Genomic DNA, 14,514 nt, shown 5'->3' on the forward strand with positions numbered 1-14,514 from the left:
GACTTTAAATAAAATCAAATCTGACAGCATTTGTCTTTATAGCATTTGTCTACTTGCTGACATCATTTACATCTTTAGCTCTACAACACAACATCTCAGGGAGTTTTATAATGTAAAATGACAACATGGAAAATTATAGATAAATCCACTATAAGTGGTGGCAAAAATTCCCTGACAGAAGTAGGTGCATGAAAGGGAGCCATCTGCCACAACTGGGAAAGGAAGGAGAAGAGAAGAAAAAAAGTGATAGACACAAAAAAGCACTACTGGAGCAATGACACAAAGTCAATGACATACAATAGTGGCATATAAAATGGATGGGGAGTGAAACTGGGGTCATGAGTGAAAAGAAGAAAGATATTTAGTGACATTAAGTCCATTTTCACAAGACTGCTGGGAGAATCAGGTCAGGATGTTTGTCATTTACCTTTAATGTTGGACACAATTGATACACATCAGGGGATTATCAGTGTTTTTTTCCCTGGTTCTGAACCCTAACCATCGATGTGTACGTATGTATGCATGTCCATCTAAAATTTACTTTACGTGTGTTTACACTACCGTAAATGCTTTGGTTCAGGTGGTAAGTGCAGAAAGCAGGGCACATGTCACATCCAACGCTGATGGCTGAGGTGCATCAGTGAAATTAGAATGAGGGAATTACGTAAACCAAAATAAATTACACAAAAGATTTGCTGATGATATGCGTTTTTACCTTAAATTATTCTGGATCCTTCCATTGAGTTGGAGAAATATTTTTGGGGAAAGTAACCCAGGAAAAGGTTTAGGAATCAAAGCAATAGTTTTTAGATTTTCAAAGGCGAATAACCTGGATTTTAAGTTTAACGACACAATTACCTTTAGTCTTAAGAGCTTGAGAAAAAGGCGACTGGACTTCAACTTGTTTTTTTTTTATCCAAGAGGCATCTTCAGTTCTTAATACAATTACCTCATTACTAATGTACAAGACCTTAGAGGATCTCAAACCAAACCTCATCAATCTGGTAAATGGAATTCCCGAGTTTGAACCATGCCGAGATGGTTTCTTACTAAACCTGCTGACTGCAGTTCCAACAGTGACCACTAAGAGGCATTCCACTCAATATTACTGGACAGAATGAACTGCAGAAAAGATATTATATTTAATAATATAATTTATTAAATATTACTTTATACTGGACATAACAACCATCTTTCATTTTGGACTGTTAAATGAGCATTTGTTCTACATATAGGGGTCTTTTTAAGACTTCTGAGAGAAAAAGAGAGAAAATCCCGAGTCCCGAAACACCAGGCAGACTGCAGTTTCAAGTCAAGCATTGTTTTTATTGTAATACACTCAAACACAGTGAGTGCCATGGGTTACTGTGATCTGGAAGGCTCTATAGAATGGATTAACACACACAGGTTCACACGTGTTGCATGCATCTTGCATACAGTGACCTTCTTACATTGTGCTTTCTCTAAGCAGACAATCTGTAACAATCAAAAACAATCATCTGTTTTCAGTGACCAGTGGGATATTCAGTAAGAAGGACTCCTCACTGAGGACAGAAATCCTCACATCGCTGTGATTTATGAGCAATCAGTCAGTTTTGAGCTTCAAATGGACCCACTGCTCTCTGGAAGATCATCTAACTTTAACATTCAGTAAACTGTTTCTCAAACATAAAATCAACAGGAAGGCCTCAACCAAAAACAGAAGGCAACATTTGTCTTGTGGATTGTCTTTCGACTCTTTAAATGATTACACTAAAAGACTTTTTTTTTTTAAATTTGTTCGGACTCGAAATGACAACAATTACTGTGCAAGTTCTCTCGCTTCTCAAATCATTTGGTTTCACTCAGGTGATACTCCGGTCTGGATTTGGTATTTCTGAGCCCTCAGAGATTGTGCTGCCTGCTTGGCATTTATACCCAAACCTGATTTTACAACAGTAGTTGGTCAGATATTATAAAGAAATAGAAAAAAGATAACTCAGGTCAGTACTCTGGGACCTGTTTGTGCAGAAAACACACTTTTAAAGCTGCACTAATCAGTGTTTTTGTTGTCAAATGACAAAGGGTAACGTGAAAGATGTCATAAGGAGTGACTGTCTTCTCAGCTCCACAGAGCTTTTTTTTCCCCTTAACCCATGTAGAATTATTGTTTGGATTTACTAGCTTGAAAAATCAGATCAATTATTGCAGCTTTAAAAGATTTAAAAAGAAAAATGACAATTATTCACACGAAGAACACTTTTCTAAACACTTTGTCAATATGCAGCATGTTAAATTCAAATTCAGCAAAAAAAACTGAACCAACAGGACATTTCTACTGTTGTAGTGTTCTTGCTCACGTTTAGCTCGCTCATTTCACTGTCAGTTGATGTTTTGTGTAAATGAAGCAGCTGATGTTCTTTATATTTGATCTAATCTTCAGCTTTTATCTGCTGTGCTGTAAAGAATTTCAAGATATTCATTTGATAATGTGCTTTCAATAACAGGACATCATACAACAGTTGTGTTAAAGATTAAACAGCTGGCGACACTTTTTCATATTCACTCACTCTTCAGCTCTAAACTGACTCCCTGTTTGTCATTTCAAAGAATTTTTCGATTGCCTTTGCAAGCAAACTGGTATATAGAGCCATATCACCACACACATACACACATGCTGATGGAGCAGTATAGTCCCACCACATATTACATATCACGCCATGCACACAGCTAGAAGGCTTTAACTTTTTCACTGCTATTTCATCCTCCACACAGGTGTGCACACATATAAGACACTATCTAGATGCACAATAAATGTGCAGTGAAGATAAAGTGCACTCTGAAAAAATATATCTTTGATGGCAGAAATATAGAAAATGGACTGACTTAAAGCTGCACCTTGATTCACTAGCAGCTACAAGGAAAACAAACCCAGAATTTAAGTGAAGTAGATGGAATATGCAGAGAACAAATCTCATTTTCTACAACTTAAAAAAAAGTTGGAAAAGTAAGCACTTAGGAGCCACGTTTGAATCACAGCAGTGGATTTGGGAAGAAGGATGGAAGACTACAAGAGCAGGCAGGATGAAACTGGAAAAAAAGGGGGAAAAAGAAGGATCAAAATCCTCTGCATACACACTCAAATGCAGGTCAAAAGTGGGACAGCTAACTGGAAGAAAGACAGAGAAAATCATCGCCCACTTCTGAACCCTCATATTCTTCATTTGTCTGCTGAACAACATCATAAAATACTCTGAGGAGCTCTAATGCCACAAACACACACACAGAGAACCAGATACTTCAAACACTAATGCATTCGCACATAAAGTAGTGTGCATTAGTGCTGCAACAAGCAGTCGTGTAAATGAAGAAAATACATTTATAATCAACAACCTTAACTGAGTGCCTAAGAAGTCTATCAAGACAAAATAATGGATTTAAGTCTTAAGTGAGGAGCTGCCTCAGAGACAAGATAGAGATACAAGCCTCAGAGGGCGTAAACAGGAGGCGTAACACTACCGTGGATATTCTGATTTGCTCACACTTTGCTCTCTTATGAGTGATAAAAGTACATAAATGCAGTTCCTATCTGCAGGGTTTCAAAAATGTAGCCAAACAACCATCTGTGGATTACTTTCAGGCCAGCGTACGTTTTCAGTTGCTCGAGTTGCTGCGAGTGCCAGCAGCATGAGGCGGCGCTGAGCGTCTTTTCTGCCTCGAGCAAAGAAAAATGTTTTTTTAAACTAAGATATTAAAAAACAAAAATCTAAATAAACTTTACCCAATCTCAAAATGTAAAGCTGGACTGTGGCACACATTCAAGGTCTTTCTAAACACAAAGCTTATTAAGCTTATGATTGCTCATAGAGTACCGGAGTTTTAAATTTGATGCACTGGTAGCAATGTGTTTTATGTCTACCCAGCAATAACTGGTTTGCCACAACTGAAGAGTTAAGCAACCACAGTAATGCAAACAGAGTAGAGGAAAGTGGAAAAAACCTAGGAAACTTCCAAGAAGAGTTTCTGATGATGTGTCTAAAAACAATCATGGTCAGCATGCGTTAACAGTGTTGATGAAATGACTTCCACTGCCAGACACGGGAGACAAAGCTCCACACTGCAAGTTTACCTAAATGAATAAAGAAAATCATAAACAAACTCAAAACCCCCATTGTTTCTGCATCATAGAGCTCACATCACCATCAGCGAACACATTAAAAAACCTGCAACCTGAATAAATATTCCACTCAGACATTTAAAACTACCAAAGGATTCCCCCCACGTCTCTCTCTCACAGCTCTGTGGAAGCATTTTCTTTTTATATTCATGCTTCCAGTGAAATAAAGAGCAGCACTGGACTCAGACATTCAGGTAACAAACGCTTCATAAAATCAACGAGTATTTCTATCCGTTTATAAAAGCCAGCTGGTCACATTATCATTTTTAAGGTGCAGCCACAGACAGACCTGCTTTGCCCTTTTCACTATAAACTACTAACAGTAAAAACCACAACTCAACTCAACTGATTATATACGACAAAAACATATGAAACTAACCATGATGCAGTGCTTTAACGATGACAGTGTGGATTCATGTTCTGTTCTTTTTCAGTCGAACATCTTTAACTTCGTCTCTGTGCTTCTCTGGTTTATTGTGTGTTGTGGCTGGCAGTCCAAAAGAAACTGTGGATGGCCCCAGCCGGTATTCATGAGTAGTGAAACCACCCTTACAGCCCATTTTATTTGGAGAATAGCTTACTATTTTCCACATAAACAAGGAATTCATTCACAATATTCAATCTCTCCTTGTAACACTTTGTAAGCCAATTAATTAATCTGACTGGGTGAGAATATGTGGGGTGTTTTTTTTATTTAGCCTTGTTTTACAGTTACATAATGTGCTTACATGCCACAGATCTACAACCTGCTTTACCATAAAGTGGTTGGAAGGACTCAAGTTTTAAAAATCAAGATTTCAGGGCAGCGATGCTCTCAGCTCTCAACTCAACAGAGATGCTCTCAACTTTGGAATTCACATTTCAGGCAAAAACATAAAGTTTGTAGAAAAATACATCTTTAGACCTTTCCAAGGATAACACTGCTGTTTCTCTTTGAGTTAGGTTTGTATATTTTAAGTATAATCCAAATGAAATCGGATTTTATTTTTAAAAAAAAGAAAAAGGAAAAAAAAGAAAAGAAAAGAAGAGTATTGATGCATAAACTTATTCTCCTCATCGACGTCACCATCTGGTTTCTATCACGTTTTTATATTTCAGCAGCATACCCAGCTACTGCTTTTCACACACCAGACTTTAAAGAAGACTTATTACGCCAGCTCAATATCATTATGACTGGACTCCAATACAGTGACTTTGCATGTTTCACTCTTCAGAATAACTCCTTTTACCACATTCTGAGCCTTACTCTTCAGTCGACCCTGTCTGAAACAAATCGTTTCCTCTCCCTTTGAGCCAAATTTCTTCTGACTAGCTAACCCTCATAAAACACAAGATATATTATGGAAATCTGCCCTCAGTGGCAGAAAACAAGGAAAAGCATAACGGCTCAACTGTAAGGGTAACTTTGAGCAAAAAAACAAAACAAAAAACCTTTGTTCAGTTTAATATAATCAAAGGTGTTTTGTTGCTAGCTGTTGCTAGTTCAACAGTAACCACCCATGTTTCTAAGGGCTCCGGTTCTAGAAGTGAATATCCCATTCATTTTCTCCAGTTATGTGGACTGGTTCTCATATAGTGCTTTTCTACTCTAAGCACTCAAAGGACTTTACACGTTGTTGTTCAGAAAGTTAAAGAGTTTTAAGCCTCAAATCAAGCCAACCAGCTACGAGGGGAATCATAAAAACAAAAAAATACCACAAAAAGATTTACTATGGTAAAAACAATAAAGGGAAAAAAGCAAAAGGTACAATAATATGTGCATAAGTTACTTTTAACGGAGAAGGAACTAGACATCCCACAATGCACTGCACACCCCAGATTCCAGAGGAAACAACTTTCAGCCTTCTTGAACCCCAACCGGTCGCAGCAGATGGCCGCCCCTCCCTGAGCCTGGTTCTGCCGGAGGTTTCTTCCTGTTAAAAGGGAGTTTTTCCTTCCCACTGTCGCCAAAGTGCTTGCTCATAGGGGGTCATATGATATGATTGTTGGGTTTTTCTCTGTATTTATTATTGTGCTATCTACTGTACAATATAAAGCGCCTTGAGGCGACTTTTGTTGTGATTTGGCGCTATATAAATAAAATTGAATTGAATTGAATTGAATTGAATTGAATTTAATCGTGTTCCCCATCATAGTGTTGTAAAATAATAGCTGTCAATATATTTTGTAGTTGGTGTTTGCGTATGTAGTAAAGTAGAAGTTCTCAATAGAGTAAAGGGCTTTGTTCCTGCCTGGAATCACTGTTTGCGGCTTTTCCATTTCAAGAAGGATTCAAGTCAGAATTTGAGGATTTAGGTCATGATTGTGGGTGAAGTAGTTCTTTTCCATTTTACTCTACTATGAATAAAATGTTTTTTTTTTTTTTTGTTAAGACAAGGTTGCTATCTGCTTTCTACAGGAGCACACAGCACTGCTTCATAATGTTGTCGCCTGTAGCCAGTCTGCTTTGGATGGTTACAAAATTACAGCTCACGATCAAAATCAACATGAAGAATATAACGGGAATTTCACTTCTAGAATCTTGCATTATTAGCATTAGTGTTTACCGCAGCTAACACCTGCACTGTCAAATGTAGCTTCGAGCTTTTGATTAATAGCTACTTAAGCTATAAGAAGAAAAATTAGCAGTGAGCAACTAATGAAGGAATAGAGAAAAATGATTTGTTCCAGGTTATTGTTGGTAACAGTCCACTTTAATTTGTGTGGACACTAAAACTGCTGGAAGGAGGTTATTTCATAAGGCATCAGCAAAGGCTTTAGCTATAAGCACATGCAGCTGTAGCACAATCAGCTGTTGTAGCAGCATTTTGGTTAGTTAGCTAGCCTGTGAATGTCATAGGGCACTTGTGTAGAAATTGTCTGATGTTTCAAAAAGACTTTCAGAGCGGTCTTGGTGTTTACTATAAACCCAGTAAAGGAAGAAAAAAACCCCAAGAAAACAAAAAACACATTCCACTGCAAAAACACCAAAACCTGCTGCTAAAAGATGCAAATTATTAACTTTGTTGGCTCCAGGAAATCTTTATCTCAAGGCTACATGTTTTGTTTTCTTTGTTTTTCCTCATCATGCAAAAAGCAGCATTTCAAGAAACTGACTTTAGTATGAAAAGTGCTACCAAAGGACGATGATGCTACAACACTGGGCTGGCAGTGTACAATCAATCACCTGGATCATGCACCAACACACTGGAAGCTTGTCATATATTAAACCTTATCTAGTTAGTATAGTAGCCTTCACCTTGCAACAGTGCTGCACAGCCTTTAAAGCCACAATGTGCAAGATTTAAAAACAGTGATGACAGCAACACGGACTGTACCAACTCAAGATTGTCTTAAAAAAAAAAGTGATAATGAAAGAGGCTACAAATATCCTCCAGGTAGTGGCTTTACACCACTTGTTCAGGGTAATCTCCAATGCCCCACTGCACACATCTGCATCCAATATCTGGTTGATGCTTTGGCTCCGGACTACAAAACTACGAGGTAAACGGAACACATCACTGGCTCAAGTTAGAGGAAGTTAGAAGACATTTTCACCTCTGCTGGAACCATTTTTTGTTCACAGACTTATTTACCTACTAGTTCTTCAGTTTTATCTCTTAATTTTCTTGCTTGTGTGTTGCAGTGAAAAAACACAACAACTATGCTTACTGCGTGTTTTTCTGAAGAGTTTCACAAACAATAAAAATAATCAAAATAGATAATAGAGCACATTGGCTTTAAATGAAAGGCTACGATGCATAAGGCTACAGGATAGGGTGCAGAGACCCCTCGGCTTGCTCAGATAATGGCAGTGAGTTAGTGAGTGAAAACTACCAGCTAGTGGAAGCATTAGTCAAACAATATCTCCCTGAAAACAGGCAGAAGACACCTGGATATTCCCCTGGTACCATGTCATTTCCTCTAAAATGTTTAACCTAAAAAGATATATAAATAGGCAATATTAATAGAATGCTTTCACCACAGTAAATTTTCCACTTTGAAGGGGTGTGATTTTCAGGGTGTTTTGTCATTAGTTTTGAGTTTGATGCATAAAACTCCCTTTAAATTACTACTTAACATCTGCTACATGTTTTTAGCAGCATTCTGTATAAAGCTGATGAAATAAAGTCTCTATCTATATATTTATCAAGTGAGATGTCCTTTAGAAGTTTTTAAATGCAGTGCAGAGCTGTAATATTTCATCTTGCAACTCTGATGGGAGGTTTTATGAGTGAATGAAAGTGATACGGAAGCTCGAACAGGCACTGCGGTCCCCAGAACGCAGGCCTCTGGCTAACAGATATTAAATGAGACAGATCTAGTATATATTAAAGCACTGGATGGATAAAAAAAGAGCACACAGACTGAAGGCGGAGGCTCACCACAGCTCAGTTTGCACTCTGCATGAAACACAGATTTGCTGTAGAAAACTGCATGCAGAACTACACTCACTCATATCTGAAAGAGCTTAAACTGCAGGGCAGCTACTCATTGGTGACCTTTGCAGTTGTGTTTTTAACATGCAAACTATGCTGAGGTGTAAATTGAGGATTTAAAAGTTCACTGGACAGTCTGATAGAGGTAACCTCTTTTATAGGCGCTCAGAGGGTAGAAGGTAGCCACGACAAACTTTCCATCAAAGGTGCGGCCTGTCAGCAGCCTCTGAGCCTCTTTGCAGTCGCTGGAGTTGGCATACTCCACAAACACCTGTGGACAGAAGGGAAATGAAGATTTAGTGGGTGCATTTGTTTGTATTTTACAGCTATGCTGAATACATGCTTTCAACTCATTTAGATAATGAGCTGCAAACAATTTTCCTTTATAAAACATCTGATTTAATGGGACTTCATGCTAAAATAAAGGTAAATAAATTTAAAATAAATGTGTCATCATTTTCTGCTGTAATGACTGCATTATTAATCCATCTTCTGAACTGCACTTATAGATATACATTTATATACAGTGAGATGAAAAGTCTGCAAATAAACAAAAGATCGGTCATGTTATAATATAAACCTGCAGCACCAAAGGAAGTGTGAACTGTAATGTTTTATTTCAAGGCTTCTCTTAATAAAATACAGCAACTGTAAAATGACGGAAGATTAAAACCCTCTCAGATTTCAATTCATTTGAAAGGTGTGAAAAAGCTGTATTTGTTTAGAAGGAAAGTTTAAAAAGCACCTTTAGAAGGACAAAAAGACTCACCTGTCCTTTCCCTGGATTCTCCTTGGGGATGAGCAGAGAAACCACGGATCCGTACTTCTGGCACTCCTCTTTCATGTCCTCCAGGATATCTGGGAATGACAATCTGACATTTTTACTTAACTGAGGCAAGTGATGGAATAATAAAGCTTTGAAAAATCAGTGAAGGATAGAAGCAACACAAAAATATGGAAAAAAATCAAAGAAAAAAACATGCTGCTGTACCTTCATATTCATCCTCATTGTGCAGGTGGCTGTCATCGATTAGGTTGAGCAGACGCAGAACAGGAGAAGGCAGCAGAACCAGGTCTTCAATGTGAGGTGCTGTTACACACACACACACACACACACACACCTACCTAAGTACAACACACCAGAGAGTTGTGTTTATCTTGGTGAATGTCTCAAATATTGACACTTACCAAAGGGAATACTGAAGAATGGGCTCAGCAGGGCAGTTTCAGCTGTGCATCTTTGTTTTGGATCGGTGACAAGCATGCTGCAGACACAAAGTAACATGAGTCAACAACCGGAGCCATCATGATAAGACTTCACTGTTTAGTGGATGAGTCTTTACCTTTTGATAAGGTCTCTGAGGTGATAGACGGGGATGGCAGGGCATGCCAGGCTGTTGTTGGCAAAGACATGGTCTACAATGGCAGAGCTGTTATCCTACAGGGCAGGAAACCATACTTTGTAAGCTCATGTCTTTCTATTGCACCAAAGGTCAGTGTTATTAGACTTTTCTTTGCTTAAAACTTGGAGAGCTTTGCCATACCTTCCACTCTTGCGAGCGGACGGTGTCTTTGAGTTTGATTCCTGAGAACATCTCCAGCAGGATGATGCCCAAGCTCCACAGGTCGACGGCGGCCGTGCAGCCCGAGTCTCCCTCCATTTCCACCCCCGCCTGAGCCAGGCTGTTCTGAAGCTCAGCCTCCGGTGCGCGGTACCCGTCTGTCTGGATGTACTTGACATCCTGCAAGATAAGGATGTCTTAATTTCACAAACAGAGCTATCCCTGCTCCTCTTTTATTAACATTCAGATCTAAATACACACTAGATCATTACGATTTATTCATATTTTAATAATGATTTTATCTTTAGCTAACATAAAAACAAAATGAGCACAAAACATTTTTTCTAGTCATCTCTATTAAGTGCATTTATTTCTTTTCAAATGGTGTGCTCTAAATGCAATTGATACAGACTGATTCATAAAAGCTTAAACTCAATTGCTAGTTGGTTCAGCTCCAACCAAGAAGACAAACAGAGAGCCTAAGAAGTTCTGTCAATAAGAGGAAAAACTCTCAATGCCTTCATAAGGTGAAGCTTGGAATAACAACAGTTGCTTTATCTCCAAATTGCTCAGGCTCTCTCATGGTCTGCTTTCAGCAGCCCGCTACTGGCTGTCAGCTTTCTTTCGCCTACCCTAAGTCTGCCACGCTAAGTCTCCCAAGGTATCCATGTCTGCTAACACCTAGACCTCTCTTTAGTCTCATCTGCACCTGCACACATCCTGCAACAACGCCAGGAAACCACAGACTAGTGGCCAACACAAACTGGTCAAAACCCACCTAATCAGTGCCAAACTCACTATAGAATGAAACTTCCACCACATCCACCTTTTTCTGGATTTTTTTAAAATCTGTTGAACAATATTTAAAGTCAAAGAAAATCTCCTGTAAAAAGACACATCTTTAACTTCAGTCATTGCATCATGTTTTTTAGGGAATAAATTGTTGAGGTTAAAATATTGAGAATAATAACAAAAACCCACCTGGTTTCCCTGTTTGAAGCTGAGGCCAAAGTCGATGAGCTTGAAGGACTCGTCATCAGCGCTCCAGAGGATGTTGCGTGGTTTGAGGTCTGCATGGACGTAGCCTTCTTTGTGAAGGAAGGCGAGAGCCTCGAGGATGTCTCTGGCACAGTGCTGGACAAGCCACATGGAGTGGCCCTGCTGGGCTCTAAACACAAATGTTGAACTAGGATGTTACACAGGTAGCTCACATCCTCTTAGCAATAACAAAATCTAACATTATTTATTATATAACATGATCACTGGTCCAGATGCTGTTTATATTGTTAAAAATCTTGTATTACATCTGGAAAAAAAAGCAAAACTGAACAATCTTCACTCCCAACAACTGATAAATAGTGCTGTCAAACTTTTAGATCCCACAATACGTCACCTTATGTTGTAGCGCAGTAACAATACGTGCAGCATATTTGTTTGACCAGCAGATGGCATTATGTGCTGCTTGAATGAGGTTTTGACACAGTACATCAGTATGGCAAAACATGAAGCCTTCTCTTCATGTTTTAGTAAAAGAAAACTATGTTACTGTCCAATGTATTTAGAAGGTAATAAAAGATTTAACGCATAATGTTGCAAAAGTCTGTAAAGTAAATATAGAAACTACTGCCATGAGAAATGCCACCAACTTTTGACAGTTTAAGTTGAAAAGTAGACATGTACAAGTCAAAATCATAAAATTTTGTCATTTGCAGAGACTATTGACAGTCTCAGGATGGGGGAAAAAGGCAAAATAAACATGGTAAGGATTTAAATCTGCCATAGACAGAGTAATGGGATTGGCTTGGTTGTGCCTCGGTCCTGTGTAGAGCTTTGCAGACAACTGTCTACATGTGATAGCTGTCACCAGGGGCTACTGTCAAAATATGTGGAACAACTATTCCTGTTTCCTTTGTTAACTTCACTGGTGCTCTCATCTGTTCCAGCTCAGTTTTCAACCAATCAGCATTCTATCTATCCACAGTTTCATCCATACGGGCTACGAGCTATGGCTTTTTTAAATCACTACTCCACACAATAGTGATATCACCTCACTTACCTTACACCTTGGGTACTACTGTTGCGTCTCACCAGCAGCTCAGACACGCTGACATCCAGGAGCTCCAGCAAAAGACAGCGTGTGGTGACACCCATAGAGCTGTGGTTGGTAAACACTCCATACAGTGTGACTGAGAAACAAAAGGGGGAAAAGAATGCATCGTTACACACATGGTGAGAATTATATTATTTAGAATTTCATTGAGGTTTTCAACAAAAAACAGTCAATAACAGTGCAATGCCAGCAGAAAGACATACCAGAATAAGACCATCTTGCTGATCTGTACAGACATGATCCCCATGACATAAATGGATTATTACAATCCACTGAAGTTAAGCTTTCACAATAACTTTTAAGAACTACTTAAGGCCAGATGAGGGTGTTGAAGACTAGCATGTTACTAGATAAGAGTTCATGAGTTATTATAAAGGAAATAAACAAGCTAGGGTGGGGACAAATCAGATGACTGGGTTTTCTAAGCAAATACTGCAAAAATAGGCAGTGATTTTCTAATAAATCTGATATTTATTGGTTACAAAAACGCTACATATTAAGCTTTTGCGCTGTTGTAGATCCACTCTGGTCTTTTATACACATGTACTGTTGAAATGGCAGTTTTTCAGATATGTGAGGTTGTTCTTCGTCTGCTTTGTAAACGAATGATTAGGTAGGTTGTACAGGAAAAGAAAAGTAGTTTGTTATGCAACTGTTTTAATGGTCCACGTGAGAGCAAACGTTTTACACAAGTGAAATAAGGCTTTTACCAATGTTTTTATGCCCCTGGATGTCTTCCAGCACGGACCTCTCCTTGTGATACCCGTAATCTCCTCCCTGAGTGTCGGCTTGAAACTCCTTCACAGCTGCAGTGGCTCTGCCCGAACTGACCCGGTACACCGAGGCCGAGACTCCCTGGCCGAGACGCGACTGCACGGTCCAAAGCTCGCCGAAGATCTCAAACAGCACCGGCTTCATGCTCTGGTCTACGCCGTCCTGTGGGGGCAGGATGCTGTCCGGGTGCGGGGCCTGTACCTTTGCGCTGGGCTCGGAGGAGCCGCAGTGAGCCATTAAGGGAGGGGGGACAGGAGGAGAGGAGCCAGCTAGATGACTGGTGGCAGCAGCTGCAGGATCATTGCAAAGACGACTGTACCGGGACGCGTCAACAGCAGCGAGCACACTCTCTGACTAAGCCTACGTCAGTGTTCAAACTAACCCGAAAGCAATATCCGAGCATATCAGACGACAGTTTTCTGCCCGAGACGGCCAAAGTGAGTTCAAGCCAGTCAGCTGACAGAAAGTGAGCTAACCTATCTCCAAACTAGCCATTGAGTTTGAGCACAGAGATAAACCGCCGCCACAGCGCACGGGCTGAAGCTTCCCCCATAATGCACCGGGCAATATTAAAGCGTAAGAAGTTACAACAATAACTTCAAAAATATTATCCGCTACTGCAGCGAAGTTCGACTTGAGTTGTAAACTCAGGTTGTTGATATTGATCTTACTTCCGTTTCTACCGCCCTGGTGGTGCATGTTTTTCAGCACTCTGCCCCCTACCGGTAGGGAGTGTACTTACACTATTTCAGATTATTAAACAAATATATGATGGTTAACTAAAATTAAACTATAAGCTAAACCGTAGTTTGAAAAAACAAACAAACTAATATTTAACCGTTTTTTGGAGTCATCACAGGATACATCTGCCTCTATTTCACTCCCTAACATCCTCCTCTGTCACACCAACACTCTGTATGTCCTGTGTAAATACCTCCACGGGTCTCCTCTGAGGTCTTCTTTTCCTCCTGTCTGACAGCTCAGTATTTAACATCATCTGTCCATTGTATCCCTACCCCTCCTCTGCACAGGACTCTAACTTTGTCTCCAAATTGCTCAGCTTCAACTGTCTCTCGAATGTACTCATGTCTAATCCTGTCCCTCCTGATCACACCTAAGAAAATCAGGTGAACTGTGGGGCTGTATGAGCAGGGCAAACCCACATTTGACCCACCTGCGTCCCAGGTGGATGTGTCCACACAGAGCCCACAGCAGTTTTGTCCTCTGGGGCACCCATATGGGTTTTTCTTTTAAATCACTGATAAAATATCATACATATTCGTTAATATCCCATTATACAATAATATACTTGTAGACATCTGAAGGACTTTATTCATTTGTTTATTTATTATTTATTTAAAAAAAAAAAAGGTGTAAATGTGAAATGGAACATCGCTTCTTTTGTTCTCTAGAGAAATTACATTTGGATTGATATCCGATATATGTTTGCAAAGTAAGCCACTAAAGCTAGTAACTTATTTGAAAGCCCTTAAA

General features: G+C 39.4%; 1 protein-coding gene across 3 annotated transcripts; it reads right to left on the reverse strand.

Annotated features, from left to right (window-relative positions):
- Positions 1-1,305: 1,305 nt before the first annotated feature.
- On the reverse strand, positions 1,306-13,694 carry LOC134620134 (serine/threonine-protein kinase Kist-like). Of its 3 annotated transcripts, XM_063466106.1 has the most exons (10): positions 12,957-13,694; positions 12,193-12,322; positions 11,118-11,304; positions 10,119-10,316; positions 9,918-10,012; positions 9,763-9,839; positions 9,566-9,664; positions 9,344-9,432; positions 8,725-8,845; positions 1,306-3,069 (listed from the first exon to the last, which is right to left on the reverse strand). In XM_063466106.1, exons 1-10 carry the CDS (start codon positions 13,255-13,257, stop codon positions 3,047-3,049), a joined length of 1,320 nt encoding a protein of 439 aa, XP_063322176.1. In that variant the 5' UTR covers positions 13,258-13,694; the 3' UTR covers positions 1,306-3,046. The 3 variants fall into 3 exon arrangements, 2 of the variants coding, with proteins under 2 accessions (XP_063322176.1, XP_063322175.1); XM_063466105.1 differs by having other exon boundaries at positions 1,306-8,845; XR_010092075.1 differs by lacking the exon at positions 1,306-3,069 and having other exon boundaries at positions 8,739-8,845; positions 9,344-9,446.
- Positions 13,695-14,514: the final 820 nt, after the last annotated feature.

The sequence above is a fragment of the Pelmatolapia mariae genome, linkage group LG23 (assembly GCF_036321145.2).
Source record: "Pelmatolapia mariae isolate MD_Pm_ZW linkage group LG23, Pm_UMD_F_2, whole genome shotgun sequence".
NCBI lineage: Eukaryota > Metazoa > Chordata > Actinopteri > Cichliformes > Cichlidae > Pelmatolapia > Pelmatolapia mariae.

Coding starts and splice junctions, on each gene's coding strand:
- LOC134620134 (XM_063466105.1), bottom strand. CDS start 13,257: ATGGCTCACTGCGGCTCCTCCGAGCCCAGCGCAAAGGTACAGGCCCCG. Junction 9,665..9,762: donor ATTCTTCAGTATTCCCTTTG/GTAAGTGTCAAT, acceptor TGTGTGTAACAG/CACCTCACATTGAAGACCTG. Junction 8,846..9,343: donor AGAATCCAGGGAAAGGACAG/GTGAGTCTTTTT, acceptor TTCTGTCCACAG/GTGTTTGTGGAGTATGCCAA.